Source organism: Mixophyes fleayi, chromosome 1 (assembly GCF_038048845.1).
Source record: "Mixophyes fleayi isolate aMixFle1 chromosome 1, aMixFle1.hap1, whole genome shotgun sequence".
Taxonomy (NCBI): domain Eukaryota; kingdom Metazoa; phylum Chordata; class Amphibia; order Anura; family Limnodynastidae; genus Mixophyes; species Mixophyes fleayi.
The window spans coordinates 198,410,329-198,426,959 of NC_134402.1; the positions used below are offsets into that span (position 1 = coordinate 198,410,329).

The 16,631-nt window shown below is 39.2% G+C and overlaps 1 protein-coding gene across 9 annotated transcripts in view; it reads left to right on the forward strand.

Annotated features, from left to right (window-relative positions):
- Positions 1–1,599: 1,599 nt before the first annotated feature.
- The window catches only part of UNC13A (unc-13 homolog A), a 179,967-nt gene continuing 164,935 nt past the window's right edge, over positions 1,600–16,631 (forward strand). For 3 of the 9 annotated variants that reach the window (XM_075204756.1, XM_075204758.1, XM_075204759.1), the window contains exon 1: positions 1,711–1,933. In XM_075204756.1, the coding sequence (XP_075060857.1) occupies positions 1,912–1,933 (22 nt within the window). In that variant the 5' untranslated portion in view covers positions 1,711–1,911. Of the gene's footprint in view, positions 1,934–16,631 lie in introns of all 9 variants that reach the window. The other 6 variants (XM_075204754.1, XM_075204755.1, XM_075204761.1 and 3 more) reach the window with 5 other exon arrangements.

A 16,631-nucleotide genomic window follows, 5' to 3' on the forward strand; every position in this document is an offset into this window, starting at 1 on the left:
CATAAAAGTAAAATATATTTGCTTTATTATGGTACAAAAATCCCTATTTGTACCTCAAAACACAAATAAAATTTGCTGTGGTAGAATAAAAAAATAAAAGTTATTCCCAGTGAAAATTAGGCAGTGTAAAAAAAGGTTTGACTTTTGCCACAAAGCCTCATCAGCAAAAGTGTTTAAGACAGGCAGTAATAAATGTGCAAATGTTTGTTTAATTAGACTATTTAACAATAGTCTAATGCAGGATATACACGAGCAATCTAATTGAAAGTAGGGCCAAATTGCACAGCTCCAACTGAAGAGTGCAATGATCCTATAGAAACAGGTTGCAATATAAATTGTATGTACAAGCTACCCAACTGTTTAAGGACCAGCAAATTACAGTGTACACATACCATTGGAATTCAACAGCTGGACTTTGTATCCTTTGTCCATCAATTTCAATCCATGTAATCACATTTTGATTGTTTATAATGGGACCATGTACTCTAAAATGGTCTGAATAACCAAACACTTACTGTGTCTAGGTTACTTAAGCTACTGAAATGTATTTTATAAATAAACAAGAGCTTGTATGCCACATTTAAGGTAAAAGCATGATCTTTTATAGACACAGTGTCACACACCAGGTTCTCAGGTCCTGTCACTTACTCCTCCGCTGTCTGTATAAGTTGTCCCTGCGGTCCTCAGGCTCTGCTGGTTTCTGCAAGATGCTGCCCAGTCTGTCTCCACTCCAGACATCCCTCCAGAATCAGTGTATGGGCGCTGCCATCTTGGATTTGGTCACATGTTTTCATCTTAGCCAATCAGGGGATATCAGTCTCCACTCCAGGTTTCCTTCAAAAAACAGTCCCTGGGAGCTGCCATCTTGGATCTAGTCACCTGATCCATCTCAGAGTGCTGCTTTAGCCCAGTTTACTGCAGTCTCCAATCAGGAAACAACAACTAGTATAAAAGGACTTCCTGGAACTCTTACCTGTTGCCAGTGCAACATTGTATTTTCAAATGCCAACCTGGTTCCCAGCAGTCTGCAGTATTTTCTATTGGTCCAGCTCAGACAGTGCAGTCTGCATTCCGGTTCAGTAATCAAGTTCCTGCCTAGTCCCCCTGCTAGTCTATCAATACCTGTACCAGTCTTCTCATTTACATGCAAAAGAACATAAATCAGACCACCCAGCTTTGGCTTTGTGTAAGTAGCCACCAGCCTAACTCCAGAGACACAACCCTGTCTGAGTCAGGCGTGACACACATTTAATTATCTTATAAGTGCCAAATATTTCTAGTAAATGACTCCATGATGCTTTCCAGAACTGCAGTACACTGCAGTGCAATAGATTACTCTTTCTTAAATCAAGGGTGTTTACTTCTTTGTAAAGCATAGTTTGCAGGAACATAAGGAAATGTTAAATAAAAGGAGTCATAAGATGAATGGACTCGAGTTGTAACACATCACTTGATACACGTAAGTCCCTAAAATACACCTTATTTGCCCTATATCACTCCGCCCCTACCATGATTTCTATGACCTCTTTTTTTAATATCAATTCACCTGTTACACTGTCATGTTGTATATGTCCAGACATAGCTTTTGCCTATACCGTACACTATCACTTAATTTTCTCCGTGACGTGCAATTGCAAACCACCTTCTATCTTTTGCAAATCAGGTGTGTTCACTCCTCCTTTTTCCCTCCCATCTCTGCTCTACTCTATCTCCCTCCCTCTTCTTCACTTGACGTCAATCGGAGCTCTCCATAGCCTTGGTGCTGAAGCATAAAAATGGCAGACAGAGTGCAGTGCGAGCCAGAGTCATTATGAGTAGCTGTAGCCGGAGGAGGGCACTGACCAGCTAACGCTGCCGGAGGGAGTGGTGGGCATTTTTGCCTGCTCTAAACTAGGCACCTTAGCAAACATCATGTCGCTGCTGTGCGTGGGAGGTAAGACTCACTATGGGGATACCATATCCTTTTGGGTGTTGGCTGCCAGATAATTTTTCACCTTTGATGGTAAAGTGAAGCTGTTTTAATATTCTCAACGATATATATGCGTGTTTAAATGTATATATAGACATATATGCATATAATCACACATGCTAAATATGATGAGATTCATACACATACACAGTCAATTTAAAGAAATACAGAAAACGTGAGGTGGTTGTGTTTATATGTGAGGAGTGTATATGTTATGTGTATTGAAGATGTCTATATTATTTAGTTATATAAAATATCTGATGGATAGCCCCGTTTTATTACATTGAAGGTTTTTTTTTTTTAGCAGTGTCTAAGCTGTTCATTCAGTTTGTCTTTCTGTGTATCGCTCTTCATGATTGTTAAATTGTATTATTGTATTTCACATGAAGTCATACATGCTTCACATGGATGTATATCAAATATGTAGCTTATCATGCACTGATGCATGTATATGAAAATCTTTATCTACAACAGCTCCCTCCCAATCACTCTGTGCCCACTCTGTCTCCTACACACTGTCACTTTCCTTCACATTGTCAGTCACCTACCCACTGTCAATCTGTCCGTGTTTCTTATGCTTTCACCAGTGCCATTGGTTTCCTGTAAATAGTCAGTGTCTCCCTGCTATATGTCTTCCAGTACACTGCCCCCTGTACACACATTCACTGTTCCCTGTGGAGCTGATTCTGCTTTTTTTCACTGAGTGAGGAATTTATGAATAGAAAACAGCGAAGTGAGCAGACTGCAAAGGGTGGGGGGAAATGGGCTTATGTTGTGTGCAGACTACATCTATCTTTCTAGCTATCTGTCTTTCTGCTTTAATCTTAGATATAAAGCCATTATTATATGATGTATATGTTTGTATTATGTATATGTATGTATTTGTGTACAGAAATATTACATACATTGTATGTATTAATAAAATAAAGATAAAGGTTAGTAGATGAGATGTATTTTGTTTTAACGTACATATTGCTGAGTATCCTCATTGCTACTATCCAACATTTCAATAAAATTTATTTATTTTTCATTTTTTTTAGCCAATTTGTCATAAAATGCTTGAGTATAGGGGGTTTATAGTCAGTTAAGCTACTGTAAGGTGTGCCTCCTTGGTTTGTCTCTATATCTATGTCATCATTAAATACCTTCTAACATTTACAATCACATATTTTACATGTACAACCTTGTTGTGTATTAGGCACAAATAGCACCTAAGAATAACTGTTCTCTCCATTAAATACCAAGTGAATTTGCCAAATCTTGTAAATGCATCTGCCTCCCTTTTATGTAAAGTTCAGGAATCCACTATAATATGTTTAAATTAATTAAAACATTTATGAGATATTAATACCTCTATATACCATGCATTTGCTGTGGTTTTGACATTTAGATGTTTACATTTACATAATGTGCATGGTATACATATATGAAGAATGAAAAAAGATCATACGTCAAAGTCCTTTTTAATGAAAAGGAACCTCCATGAAAATGAATTGTTTGTAACAGGACTGACAGATGTGTCTCTTATAATGACCCTGTAGCTTACTCTACAGTTCCCCTAGAAATGTAGAAAATGGTTAATTAATTAAAAACCTGATTGGATGTTTGTGTATCTGATGTATGCCTGACATGAACATGATATGCAATTGGTGCAGAGCTGGACATACCTGAGGACGCTATTTTTACGTGTGACTTTTAGAATTTGTTTTGGACTCAACATCGGCACCTAACACTCTGGGGTCGATTCAATTCAGCCGCGTTATTCTAGGTATAACTCGGCCTGCGCACTATTACCATTACTAAGGTAAAAGTGTGCAGTATTAGCGTTAGTACGGTAATTTTAATGCGGACAGCTGCAAGCAAAAATCCGGGTTAAGAATTGAATCTGCCCTTCTGTGTGGGAATTTAGTTGATATACCTCCTACTTGTGGCAAGGGTCTTTGCTTATAATTATTACTTTGCAACATAGTAATAGCTTTATATTAAGAATATCACAATATTTTACCACAAGACTTTTCCTTTTCTAAAAAGGTTGGCATGTAATTCTAATAATTACGTAAATATATTTAAGGTTTACAGAGAACTATATGCTGCTGTTTACTTGCCTAATGCATCTTCCTCCTCTGTGATTTCCCATTCATTCCTTCCCTCACTGTTTTTCTTTCGCTGGAAGCATTGATTTCCTGTAGAGATCTTGGTATGGTTTAAATAATAGGAGGCAAACCAACTCCCCCATCTCCTCACAGGCATACACACACTCTCCCTCCTCCCTCCCGCTTCCTCATTCTGCCTTCTCCCTTGGGTTCCAAACCATCAGCTGAGCCATGAAATAAAACAACTGTTCACACAATTTCTTTAAAGAGATGAAATGCCAGAACAGCCACATAAACAGAAGGAGAACTAAGCTTGTACCTAATGCAGCCTAAAACCTGATTACCAATGAATAGGACAGTCGCAAACACTGATTGGCATATTTCTACTGTTTGATGAACAGAAGTGGCCTAGACACTACCTAAAGCATTGCTATGTTTGTATGTACATCACTTGCCTTTACATTACACATTGTATATTTTCCAAAACATGAACTCACAAGTTTTAAATGATCTGATGTTGATGATATATTATGTGGGTGAGGTTTACATTGAAACGTAATAAAGGATAATGAGCAAGTATTGCTCAGAAGCAATTTTAACATTTTAACTAAGCTTTCTTAAGCAACATAACAACTAAGCCAACAGTTTATCTCTTGATAGTAATCAAGCATTCAAGCTCAGATCTGTGGAAAGTCCATGTAGGCCCTTTCCTAGGACAATAGATTTGCATGGATTACATGCTGCTTCTTAAAGGGGTTCCCAACACAAACCTATCTGTAATACACGGTGCATAAATATATTTACCCCCCCCAGCTGTATTCAGTGACTTTTCAGCTTTTATCCAAACTGAACGACCAACAGTGACAGAAACATGATGAAAACTACTAGGGGGTGAGTATGTTCATTATATATATATATATATATATATATATATATTGTAATTGAATAATAGAATGATAATCACTACTAATAACAGCTCACAATGGACCTGAGTCTTTAAGGAGAGCAAAGCAAAAAGAGAGGAGTAAATTTGCCCCTTGACAGACCATGTTACAATGCAAGGGGTGCAAATTAGTTTATTATTTTGCACGTGATAAACATACTGCCTACTTTTTCTTGTAGCACACAAATACTTGATAGCTGTATTTTTATATTGAAATATAAAGATGATCTAGGACATGGCCACCCAAGGGCCGGTGCTACGTTTCACGGCGCCCTAGGCATTTTTAAAAAAGCGGCGCCCCCCCCCCCGCAAAAATCGCCGCCCCCCCCGCGCAAAAATCGCCGCCCTCCTCCCTCCTCTCCTTACCTTGTCTCACCACCGCCGCCTCTCTGCTCCGTCTCCTCCCCTCCACTCACTGACACTAGTAAGAGGAGGGGAGGAGACGGAGCAGAGAGGCGGCGTTGGTGACAAAATAGCCTCTTCCCCCCCCCTCCCCGTCCATCTGAATGCTGTGCGGCGGCCGTGACAGGTATGGTCAGCGGTCGCCGCACAGTTTTAAAGTATTTTAGAATACTGTGGCGCCTCCAGAGCCCGGCGCCCTAGGCAAGTGCCTAACCTTGCCTAATGGGAGCGCCGGGCCTGGGCCACCCACAACTATAAACCTGCCCTCACATTTTAAATTTACCTCCCCCCTCCAAAGCTCTTTGTAGGTGCCACAGAGCCAGATAGTGGGTAAAACAGGACACAAATGGAACAGTTACATACAAGATAGAATAATTGCAGACATGAACCCACCAGCACAGAGCATGCTTGCCAAATTTAAGAATCTCCAATTTGGGAGATCCTGTAGTGGAGGTTAGTTGACAAAGAAAGGGGACGTGGCTCTGCTCCCGGTCAAAATGAAGCAGTTCGCTAAAAAGTGGGTACAACTTGAGAGAAAGGCCTGTACTCTCAGGGGGTCCTTGGAAGCTTCCTGACATTTGCGACTCTCCTGGACATTTTGGGAGAGTAGGCAAGTATGAGGTAAATTTACTAAGGTGTGTTTTTTTGGCATTCTGCAAATTGCACACATGGCCAGCAGTTTTCATTTCAAAACTGCAGGTTTTACTAAAAAAAATCTCTGGTAACTGGGATCTTACTCAAGATGTAGGCTGTTAAGATATACTGAGTGTTCTTCTGCCAAATGTTTGTGCTCGCAAACAGTACAAGGATCTCCATTGTGACTGTACATTTGTGTCCTCCATAAGAACACACATGTTAACACTAATTTTTTACAGACATATTCTATTTTTATTTTAATTCCACCCACACCCCTCTGGTGTGAAAAGTTGGGGGATATTGAAGTGAAATTAGGGGAAGGAAAATGGATTTCGGGGGTTCCAGACTGGGCGTAGTCCAATGGTGCTGCCACATTGCCACTATGACACACATGACTGAAGGTGGTGGTGCCTTTGCATCTCTTCATGTAACATGGAAAAGCTTGAGTCTGGGCCAAGGTAAGTGACTGCTGGGCGCATCCAGGGCTTCTTGCTGGACAAGCCCAGGGCTTCTTGCTAGGATATCAAAGGCAACTTCTGTGCACATCTAACACATCTTGATGGGCAAACCCAGGATGTATGTGGGGCATATCAGGGCATTTTATTGTATACATCCAGGACATTTTGCTAGAAACATGCTTCATGTTTCACAGCATAAGGCACCTTGTTTGGTTTATCACTTGACAAATTATATCTTCTTCAATTTATTACATGGCATGTTACATCTTGTATTACTTGGCATACTATATTGTTGGGCGTTATTATTTTTTCACATTATATCATGTTCAGGATATTACTATTGGGCTTTATATTGTGGCATGGGACAGCCTATTCCATCCTTACTTGTGTCTTTCTAAAACCTTGTGTCCTTCACAAAACTTACCAGTTTACAGGTTTGTCCTGCTCAATTTTTGCTATTTGCGCAGTAACTGCTTCCTATGCATTTATCTTTCCTGTTCCAGCTTTGTCATCTCATTTTGTATACTGACATTGTAGATACAGGTGACTAAATATCAGCTGTTGCCCAGTAATTTCTGTCAGTGTTCAATTCCTAATGCAGTAAAAGTTATAAATGCAAATGTACAAAACATATTTGTTTAAAAAGTTACAGTAGATGAAATTAAGTTTACTTCTACTGACTAATGTAATGTTTTTAATTGATTAAAATTCATCTTGAAACTATTGTATTATATGTGCATTTCTCAAAGTGTGCTATTATTTACATGTGTATATAATTTCTGTTACACCTTGTCTAGAACTCTGCTGTCATTGAATTTTGTTCAGTTCCTGGCCTACTGCTCTTTACACACATTATGGGCTAGATTTACTAAACTGCGGGTTTGGAAAAGTGGAGATGTTGCCTATAGCAACCAAACAGATTCTAGCTATCATTTTGTAGAATGTACTAAATAAATGACAGAGAACATCTGATTGGTTGCTATAGGCAACATCTCCACTTTTTCAAACCCGCCATTTAGTACATCTAGCCCTATGTCTGAATGCTGTGGGGTTTTTTACTGCAAAACCGCACCAAACTATCTCTTGAACTCAAATGCAAGGCAGCAAGAATATATCCATGTAATATGAATCAAACAGTAGTTGATTGAACAAGTACTATTAATTCAAATAGAAAATTGCAAATAATATATATGATACAGAAGATAGATAAACATAAATACAAGTAGAACAATGCTGCCATTAACGTTCTGGGGTATATTCAATTACCCGTGTTGGTCTTTAGAACAACGCGGCCCACGCACTATTAGCGTTACTACAATAATAGCTGCGCATTATTACCATTACTGCAGTAATTTCTCTGCTGATTTTGCCTTGCAGGTCTGAGCCGCGAGCAAAAATTCATGTAGAAATTGCCGTAGTAATTGTAATAGTGCGCAGCTATTATTGTAGTAATGGTAACAGTGCGCGGGCCGCTTTAATTGAATCTACCCCAAGTGAGATAAGGCAGAAATAGAAGTAAGCAACAGCATATTCAATGTAGGAAACATAAATATATAGATAGATAAAGTGCTTATTGATAAATAACACACATTTATTAATGGCAAGAAGAAGGTGGCATGCAGTGCCAGTGAGAAATAAAGATAAGCAAATTATAATATGTGAGTAAATGTCGGGTTTTTATTCAGACAGGAAGTGGAGAAGAATGCTTTACAATGTCAGTAAATGCTGGTTTTGTGTGAGAGGTAATGGAAGATAATATCTGTTAGGTCTCCAGAAATGAGTGAAATAAATCAGATAATCAGGGTAACAGAAACTTGTAATGAATATCGTTATTGTCTGATTTAAAAATGTGGTTGGTGACAATACTGTAATGGGCATTAAATCATATCAGTGTGTTATGCAATTTATGGTGTTCAGTAATTGTAGGTAAATTATCTATTCAATAGGTATACGAGAGTACAAATGATCTGCTTGCAGTATGTAATAATGTTGCATAAAGTAGTATTTTTTAGTGTCTGTTGCCTAGATATACAATACCCAAATGGATGCCAGACTTTCTGAGGTGCTTGGCTGGAGAAATTGAAAATGTTCAGTTTTCTAACCATTCTTACTACGCTATTAGATTGGTTGATTGATACACTGTGGTAAGAAAAGTGAATACAAGAGTGTATTCATCATAGGGCACTCCTAAGACATATATAGCATACTTGCCAACTCTCCCGCATTGTCCGGGAGACTCCCGCATTTTGCGAGAGTCTCCCGGACGAGTGTGGCAATCTCCCTGATAGGAAGGGGGAAAAATTTAGTTTAAACGCCGCGATTCACCCGGAATCGCGGCGTTTAGCCCCGCCCCCACTGTAAAATTACGCGATTTGCGTCATTCCGTCACGGGGGCGGGGCCAAAATGACGCGATTTCGCAGCCCCGCCCCCTGCACGCCCACGTCCCAGCCGGCATCTCCCGGAAGAAAAAAAAAAAATGTTGGCAAGTATGATATATAGTAATAATGAATTTCTTAAGTTCAGTTTTTCATTCATAGTTGCATAAAAATATATCGGAAAAGTTCTCTATTCAATATAACTAGCGAAATAAAAACAGTGGTCCTGATTCATTAAAGAGAGCAAAGTGAAAAAAGGAGTAAACTAGGTCCTGGGCAAACCATGTTACAATACAATGGGTGCAAATGAGTTTATTATTTTGCACGTAAGGAAAATACTGGCTGCTTTTTCATGTAGCATACAAATACTTGATAGCTTTGTTTTTACATTTACATTTAGGACTAGATTTACTAAACTGCAGGATTGAAAAACTGGAAATGTTGCCTATTGCAACCAATCAGATTCTAGCTGTCATTTTGTATAAAGTACTAAATAAATGACAGCTAGAATCTGATTGATTGCTATAGGCAACATCTCCACTTTTTCAAACCTGTAGTTTAGTAAATATACCTCTTAAAGTTGATCTAGGACATTTTGTACCCCAACTATAAATCTGTCCCCACATTTCAAATTGACCTCCCTCTCCAATGCAACATGGTTTTGCCAAGGTGCAAATGTACTTTTTTTTTTTTTAGCTTTGCTTGCCGTAATGAGTAAGGCCCAGTAAGTGTATCAAAAATATGTGAAAAAAGCGTTTTGTGATTTAAAACATGCAGATGTTCTGCATTGCCATGTCTACTTATAATAAATACATAAAAATGAAAAACAAGGAAATACTATATATAATTAACAATATTTCTAAAAAATATTAGCAGTGTAAGGATGTCTCACAGACCTTGAGAATACAGATTTATATTAGAGATGCTCAGGCTCGGTTCCTCGGGAACCGAACACACCCGAGCTCAGGGGATCCGAGTACAGAGCCGAGCCGGCTCTGTACTTTCTCGTTTTTTCAAATCGAAAACGAGACAAAATGTCATCGTTACGTTGTAAGATCTCGGAACTCGCAAATTTTGGAATCCATAAATACTGCCCTCCACGGTGATCTAGCGCCATTTGAGAGAGGGACACAGAAGGGGTAGTACAGAGTACAGAGCAGTTTGGCAGGCAAAGTTATAGAATTTATATAACACTGATATGTCTGCGCTGACCAATCAAAAAGGCAGCCACTATTCACTTACATACATTCCATCAACGTATGACCACAAATTTACACATACAATATTAGTAAATAGAAATGGCGCTAATGATTGAAGATATTATCCAAATCACAACAATATAAAAAAAAAAAATCGGAAAAATATTGTCTGATTGGTGTTATAAATGCAAGGCCATGAACATAAAAGTCCATAAAACACAGTTCAAAAAGATTCCCACTTCAAATGATGTAATTTTGTCCTCAAAAAGTTCCTCTTATCACATCGATCCGTTCATGTAGATCATATATATATATAGAGAAAAGAAATATATCATAGTGCAGCTTGTACCAGTAATAATATTGGCTAAAACAATCCACACCCCTGTTAGCCAGTGGGATATTATACCTAGCATGCAGCATCACGTGATAAATTTCCCCTTTCGGGTATACACTTACATAAAGAAAGTGAATAAATCGTATATGATGTCATATAGTATTTCACTTATATTCATCTGCGATCAGTGTTTCTCCGTTGTCAGTCCAATATAGAAGAGAAAATCTCTTGTGTAAAATCTTACAGACTTTTATTGAACACTAGACAACAGTCTCAAACTCACATAAAACATATAAAAATACATAAAAAACCAGGATCGCTTAGTAAGGGTGGACTCTTACCCCACTCAGAAAAAAATTAGCTTGTAATAGATGTTAAATGTCCAATCCTGGACTGCCGGCTCGATACACTACAGATCCCGCTAGTGCTGGGTAGAAGGGAGTTCCCCTGTGAGTTCTTCTGACGTCACCTGTTCGGCATCAGCATCCAAAGGATGGTGGAGGATTATTTTCACGACGGCATAGAAATAGACACATCAGACAGTCCCTTTACATACTGGGAGGAAAAAAAGGGAATTTGGAGACCCATATACCAACTCGCTTTGCACTGCCTAAGCTGCCCACCCTCCAGTGTGTGCTCAGAAAGAGTTTTTAGCACAGCCAGGAAGATTGTCAGCGATCGGCGTAGGAGGCTACTTCCTCAAAATGTGGAAAAGATGATGTTCCTCATGGAACTTGAAGTTCATTTTTATGAAGGCCTTTCCCGCCAATTACATCAAAATACTGAGACTTCTGTAATGGTGGATTCCAGCGTTGATGAATTAATAATGCGTAAAGATGATGTACACACGGATGAGGGTGAGGATGAGGCTGAGGATGATGACAACAACATCGTGCCACAGTAGAATTCATTAACACCACTGTTACTTTAGGTGGCTTAAGGCCATTGTTACCTTGTTTTGTGGGGGCCCAAACAAACCAAGCTCTTCAGCCACAAGGAGTGGCACTTTTGTGGCTGATGTGCTTGGTTTGTTAAAGTGTGTATGTCCTTTTTAAGATCCAACATAAGGGTGAGTGGGAGGTCCCAAGGACAATTCCATCTTGTACCATTTTTCCTTTCAGCTACCGCTTTGTGCCAAATACCTACATGTGCTATATATTGTTGTGTGCTTAGCAAAAATCTTAGACACCCATTGATGATGCAGATGACTCAGCACAACATTTTGTCATCTGGTCTTGTCTACTGTAAAAGAATTGACCAGAATTAGTGACAGCTCTGCTGTAACTCCACCTGATCCTACTATCAACTATCAACATCCAAAGAATGGTGGAGGATTATTTTTAATTTTTTTGAACCATATAAAGACAACAGTTTTATTAACAAAGAACAACGTTGCTTGCAGAAGTAATATAATCATGGATGTCTAAATTGACGTGTATATGTATTACCTTCCACTTTGCTGCTGTTTCACCAAGTGTTTGTAATCTGCACTTTACATGAAAGATACCTAACTAGATTATAATTTTGAGGGAATTGGGGCTAATTCGAAGCTCACTAATGAACTGGCTTTTTGCTGGGAATTACAATGGCTCTTTTTAGTACATTGTCTGGCACCCTGGATTGGTGGTGTCTGATAAAAGCACGCATCCCCGGGGGGTTCAGCGCTCGTTGCCATGTATTAGCTGTAGAATTACCTCACTTATCCAAGAAACAGGTGGAGCGATCAAATGAACCATAACTGGTTTCATGATCCAAGGACAATTCCATCTTGCCCCACTTTTCTTTTCTGCCACTGCTGTGTGCCTATGTGTCCTAGATGTGGTAGGAACTGCCCTGTGTTTGAGTCATTGCTTTGTCGCTTACCATCCAGCCAGATCGCTGCAGTATTTGTTTTAAAGTGTATGAAAATAATATTGTGACCTGTGAGGTGGTCAAAACTGACTTCAAATGACTTGAAAATAGTGTTATTGAGGTTAATAATAATGTAGGATAAAAAAAAGGGCAAAATTATGTGATTTTAGCATATTTTAGCAATTTTTCTAAAAAAAATACAGATCCAAAACCAAAGCCAAAACACAGAGGGCGGTTTTGCTAAAACCAAAACCAGAACACGAAGCTAATCCAGATCCACAACCAAAACCACTTCACGGGGGTCAGTGAGCATCTCTATTTTAAATATATAAATAATAAGTTCATTATTATCCTAATTTTTTTTATTGAAAAATGTAATGTTTGTTTTGTTGTGTAATTGATGCATCAGCCACTACCTTTCATCGTTTTATCTGTGACACAGCACTGGGTTCATGAATTCGATTCCTGACCATGGCCTGTGTGGAGTTTGTATGTTCTCCCCATGTTTGTGTGGGTTTCCTCCAGGCACTCTGGTTTCCTCCCAGAATCCAAAAACATACTAGTAGGTTAATTACTGCTATCAAGTTGACCCTAGTCTGTGTGTGTTAGGCAATTAAGACTGTAAGCTCCAATGGGAGAGGGAATAATTTGAGTGAGTTCTCTGCGCTGCAGAATTAGTGGCACTTTATAAATTAATGATGGGGGAGGTTTTCTTTTTCATTTCCTTTATTGTTTCCAATTTTGTGTTAATTAGAATATCATTTAAAAAAACACCTCTTAAGAGATTACCAGTCTGTTACTGATGGAAATGTATACATCAAAGCAATAATAAAATTGCTCCGACTATTATTGTAGTTTGGATTGTATCTTGTGTTTTTATATTTTAAATTGGGTGCAAAATGGTTGCGATATGTATTATGAAACGTTAGTTTTTGTGTAGTTTGACAGTATTGCGAACTGAGGATCAGATATCTTTGTAGTGAATGTGGTAGCTCCTGATAATTATATCTGTAGTTAGGTCTCAGGAGCTTGTTTGTATTTGTTTCATGTATTTCTATGTTTGCTTTGTGTTTTGTCCAGAATCTTTGAATTCAAATAGAGATAAATTGAATAAAATAAAATATTTGAGTGAGCCATTTTTCTAATGTGTCTGTTTTGTATTTATTTTTTTGTGTAAAAATGTCTGTGCGTCTTAGTAGTTCTAGAGCTTTATTTCTTTTTTCAACAATGAATTTAATCAATTCTGCTAAAAGTATATTGAACATTATGCCCAATTTCTCCATATCTGTTTCATTATTGAAATCAAATGCCAAGATCTTTTGAATTTTTAAGCCTTTGGTGATCATAGTCCTTATTTTTTATGTTAATTATAGTTTGTATAATATAATATATAATATTCAATATACACATGTTCATACCATAACAATTTTTTTTACCAGAAGTATCACTTTCTGCACTCACCCTTAAATGTGGAAGGTAGATAGGTGCCACTGTAAAGTGATTTAGAGGTAATCCCTCCCTTTTAACAAGGAATATAAATATAGAAAAGGTCCCTAGTGTTAGGAACCCCTCAGCCAGTACAGCAAAACCCGAAGTCTGCTCCAAACATCTGGTGTTCACTGTTGCCCCTAGTGGTGGAGACAGGCTTGGCTACAGACAGACAGAGGGTTGTGACATGTGCACTGGCTGGGGAGAACCCAGGAATAAAGTAACCGAGGCCATAGAGTAGGAAGTGCAGGAGTGAGACAGGAGAGACACCGAGCGGATGATGTCAAGACTGATATATCACTCGTGGCCACTGGAATAAATAAAGGAACAGTTGATGGAGAAGTCCCCTGATACACAGCAACTTATGTACCGGTGCTTGTTCAGAAAGGAACGGAACTTGCAGTGATAGGTAAAGATGATGAAACTGAACGTAGGCGGTTGCCAGGGGTAACTACAACCCACAGTATCGGTGAGAGCCTGGAGATTTAGGGGAAACAGTTCTTAGGCGGTTGCCAGGGGTAACTGCAACCCACAGTATCGGTGAGAGCCTGGAGATTTAGGGGAAACAGTTCTTAGGCGGTTGCCAGGGGTAACTGCAACCCACAGTACTGGTGAGAGTCCGGAGATTGGAGGGAAACAGTTCCTAGGCGGCTGCCAGGGGTAACTACAATTACAGGCACACGGTGATATATGTAAACAGTCAAAAGTTACCTGTGGCAAGGTTGAGTCCGGAGCCAGAGGGAGATTGTTGAAATCTGAGCGCAGAGATGCTTCAGGGGCTGCGACTCCGTATAAGGTTAGGATAAGCAGAGGAGCTGCAGCTCACACCGGAGCCATGCCTGGGAGCACAACTTTACCGGGGTCCAGGAGATAGCTGACTAGAACTGGTGAATAGATAGTAGAATAGTCAAGGAAAAAACAGGGTCCGTACACGAGGAATCTAATAGAGAATAGTCAGGAACCTAATCAGGTCTGGTACACGGGAAATCCACATAGGAGAAGAGTCAAAGCAGAGCCGAGTCGGTACACAGGGAAATCCAATAAGCCGGCAGGAAACAACAGGAACAGGTAACAGGGAAAACACAAGGGAGCAGAACACTATGATAAACCTATCACCGGCAATCCTGCAGAGGATTAGCCTACTATATAAGGAGAGCAGAACCAATGGGCTATAGGTGATAATGAGGAGCCAGGTGAGTGAGATCAGAGAAACAGACTGGCCAGGGGAGGCATTACATAGAAATGACAGCATGAATGAGGGCAGATTCTGACAGAGAACAGACCTAACTGACCCTATCTAAGACCTATCTAATCTATCTGCCTATCTAATCTACCCTAAACTATCGATCTAATCTATCTAAGAACTAAACTAACTACCTATCTAAACACCCAAGTGGCTATCTAACAGGGGCGGGCTGTGGCAGGGGGGGGTCTACCCCCCGGGCCGCTCAGAATCACGCCTGTTAGGGCCGGCCGCCCCCCCGGAAGTAATATAAATGTGATGCGGCCTCGTCATTGATGACGCGGCCGCATCACGTGTCATGTGATGCGGCTGCCTGTGCGGCGTGTGCCCCCCGGGCTGACGTCCGTCAGCCCGCGCCTGCTATCTAATACCTACCAAACTACTTACCTACCTATCACTAACTAACTATCTATCTACCTATCTCTAGCTATCTATCTAGTTACTCTGACAGCCCAGTGAGTCATAACACGTAGTGCAACTTAGTGTTTTGTAAATGAGTATATATGCTGCAGCTGTTGTAAGGCTTGGTAGAATAGTCAGACATTAGATAATATCCTTAACGGAAAAATTTAAAAACATGTGCTGTTCAAAGATCAAAATTTATGAATGTATTCAAGTACAGTCATGAGTTGGATTAGAGTGACAAACTAGAACACAAATGTCAAAGGTAATACAAAATATATGTCTATACAATAAGTAACAGTGCAACAAGTGTAAAAGCTGTCTGTTGTTCCTGGTACCTGGGTATGTACGAATCATTATGTGGTTAACCAGTGTGGTGTATATAGTTCACTCAAGCTTTTACAAGTTAATGGTTGTAGTAAGGCAATGGTAATCCTTTGTCATAAAAAAAGTCTATGGGCTAGATTTACTAAACTGCGGGTTTGAAAAAGTGGAGATGTTGCCTATAGCAACCAATCAGATTCTAGCTGTCATTTTGTAGAATGCACTAAATAAATGACAGCTAGAATCTGGTTGCTATAGGCAACATCCCCACTTTTTCAAACCCGCAGTTTAGTAAATCTAGCCCTATATGTTTTAAGAGATGGTAGAATAATTTGTCACTTTAATCCAGAAATTTTGATCTTTGAAGCAGTACGTCCATTTACATATTATAAAAGTTCTTATCTAAGATCTGACTACTCTATCAATCCTTATAACAGCTGCAGCATATATACTCATTTCCAAAACACGAGGTGTGTTAGGGACCTTATCTATGATTTTTTTTTTAAAATTAACAATAGGAACCCTTTTCCCAGGGTATCTCCGATGTTAAAACATATCTATCTTCAGTGATAGATATGGGGAAACACACATCAATTAAGAGTACGTAGAGGGCTATGTTAGTCTGAGAAGACAAATAATTGGGGTGGGGTAGAAGTTTCTTGGTCACTGTAATAAAATCAATGATTCAAGATCAATGGGAATTTGTGGGCTGTGTTGTTCAACTCAGAGGTAATTATTTTTCCTCTTGTTTCATACCATTTTGTTTCACAAATCGAGTTTCACAAATTTTGCCAGTTCACATCTGTATGCGTTCAGTATATAAAAGGACATTTTGTATAAGTGTATGTAAGAATTGCAAGGCATACCAAAAACTTCCAAGGGTTTTTGAGTATTTGTAGTCCCAAAACCTTTT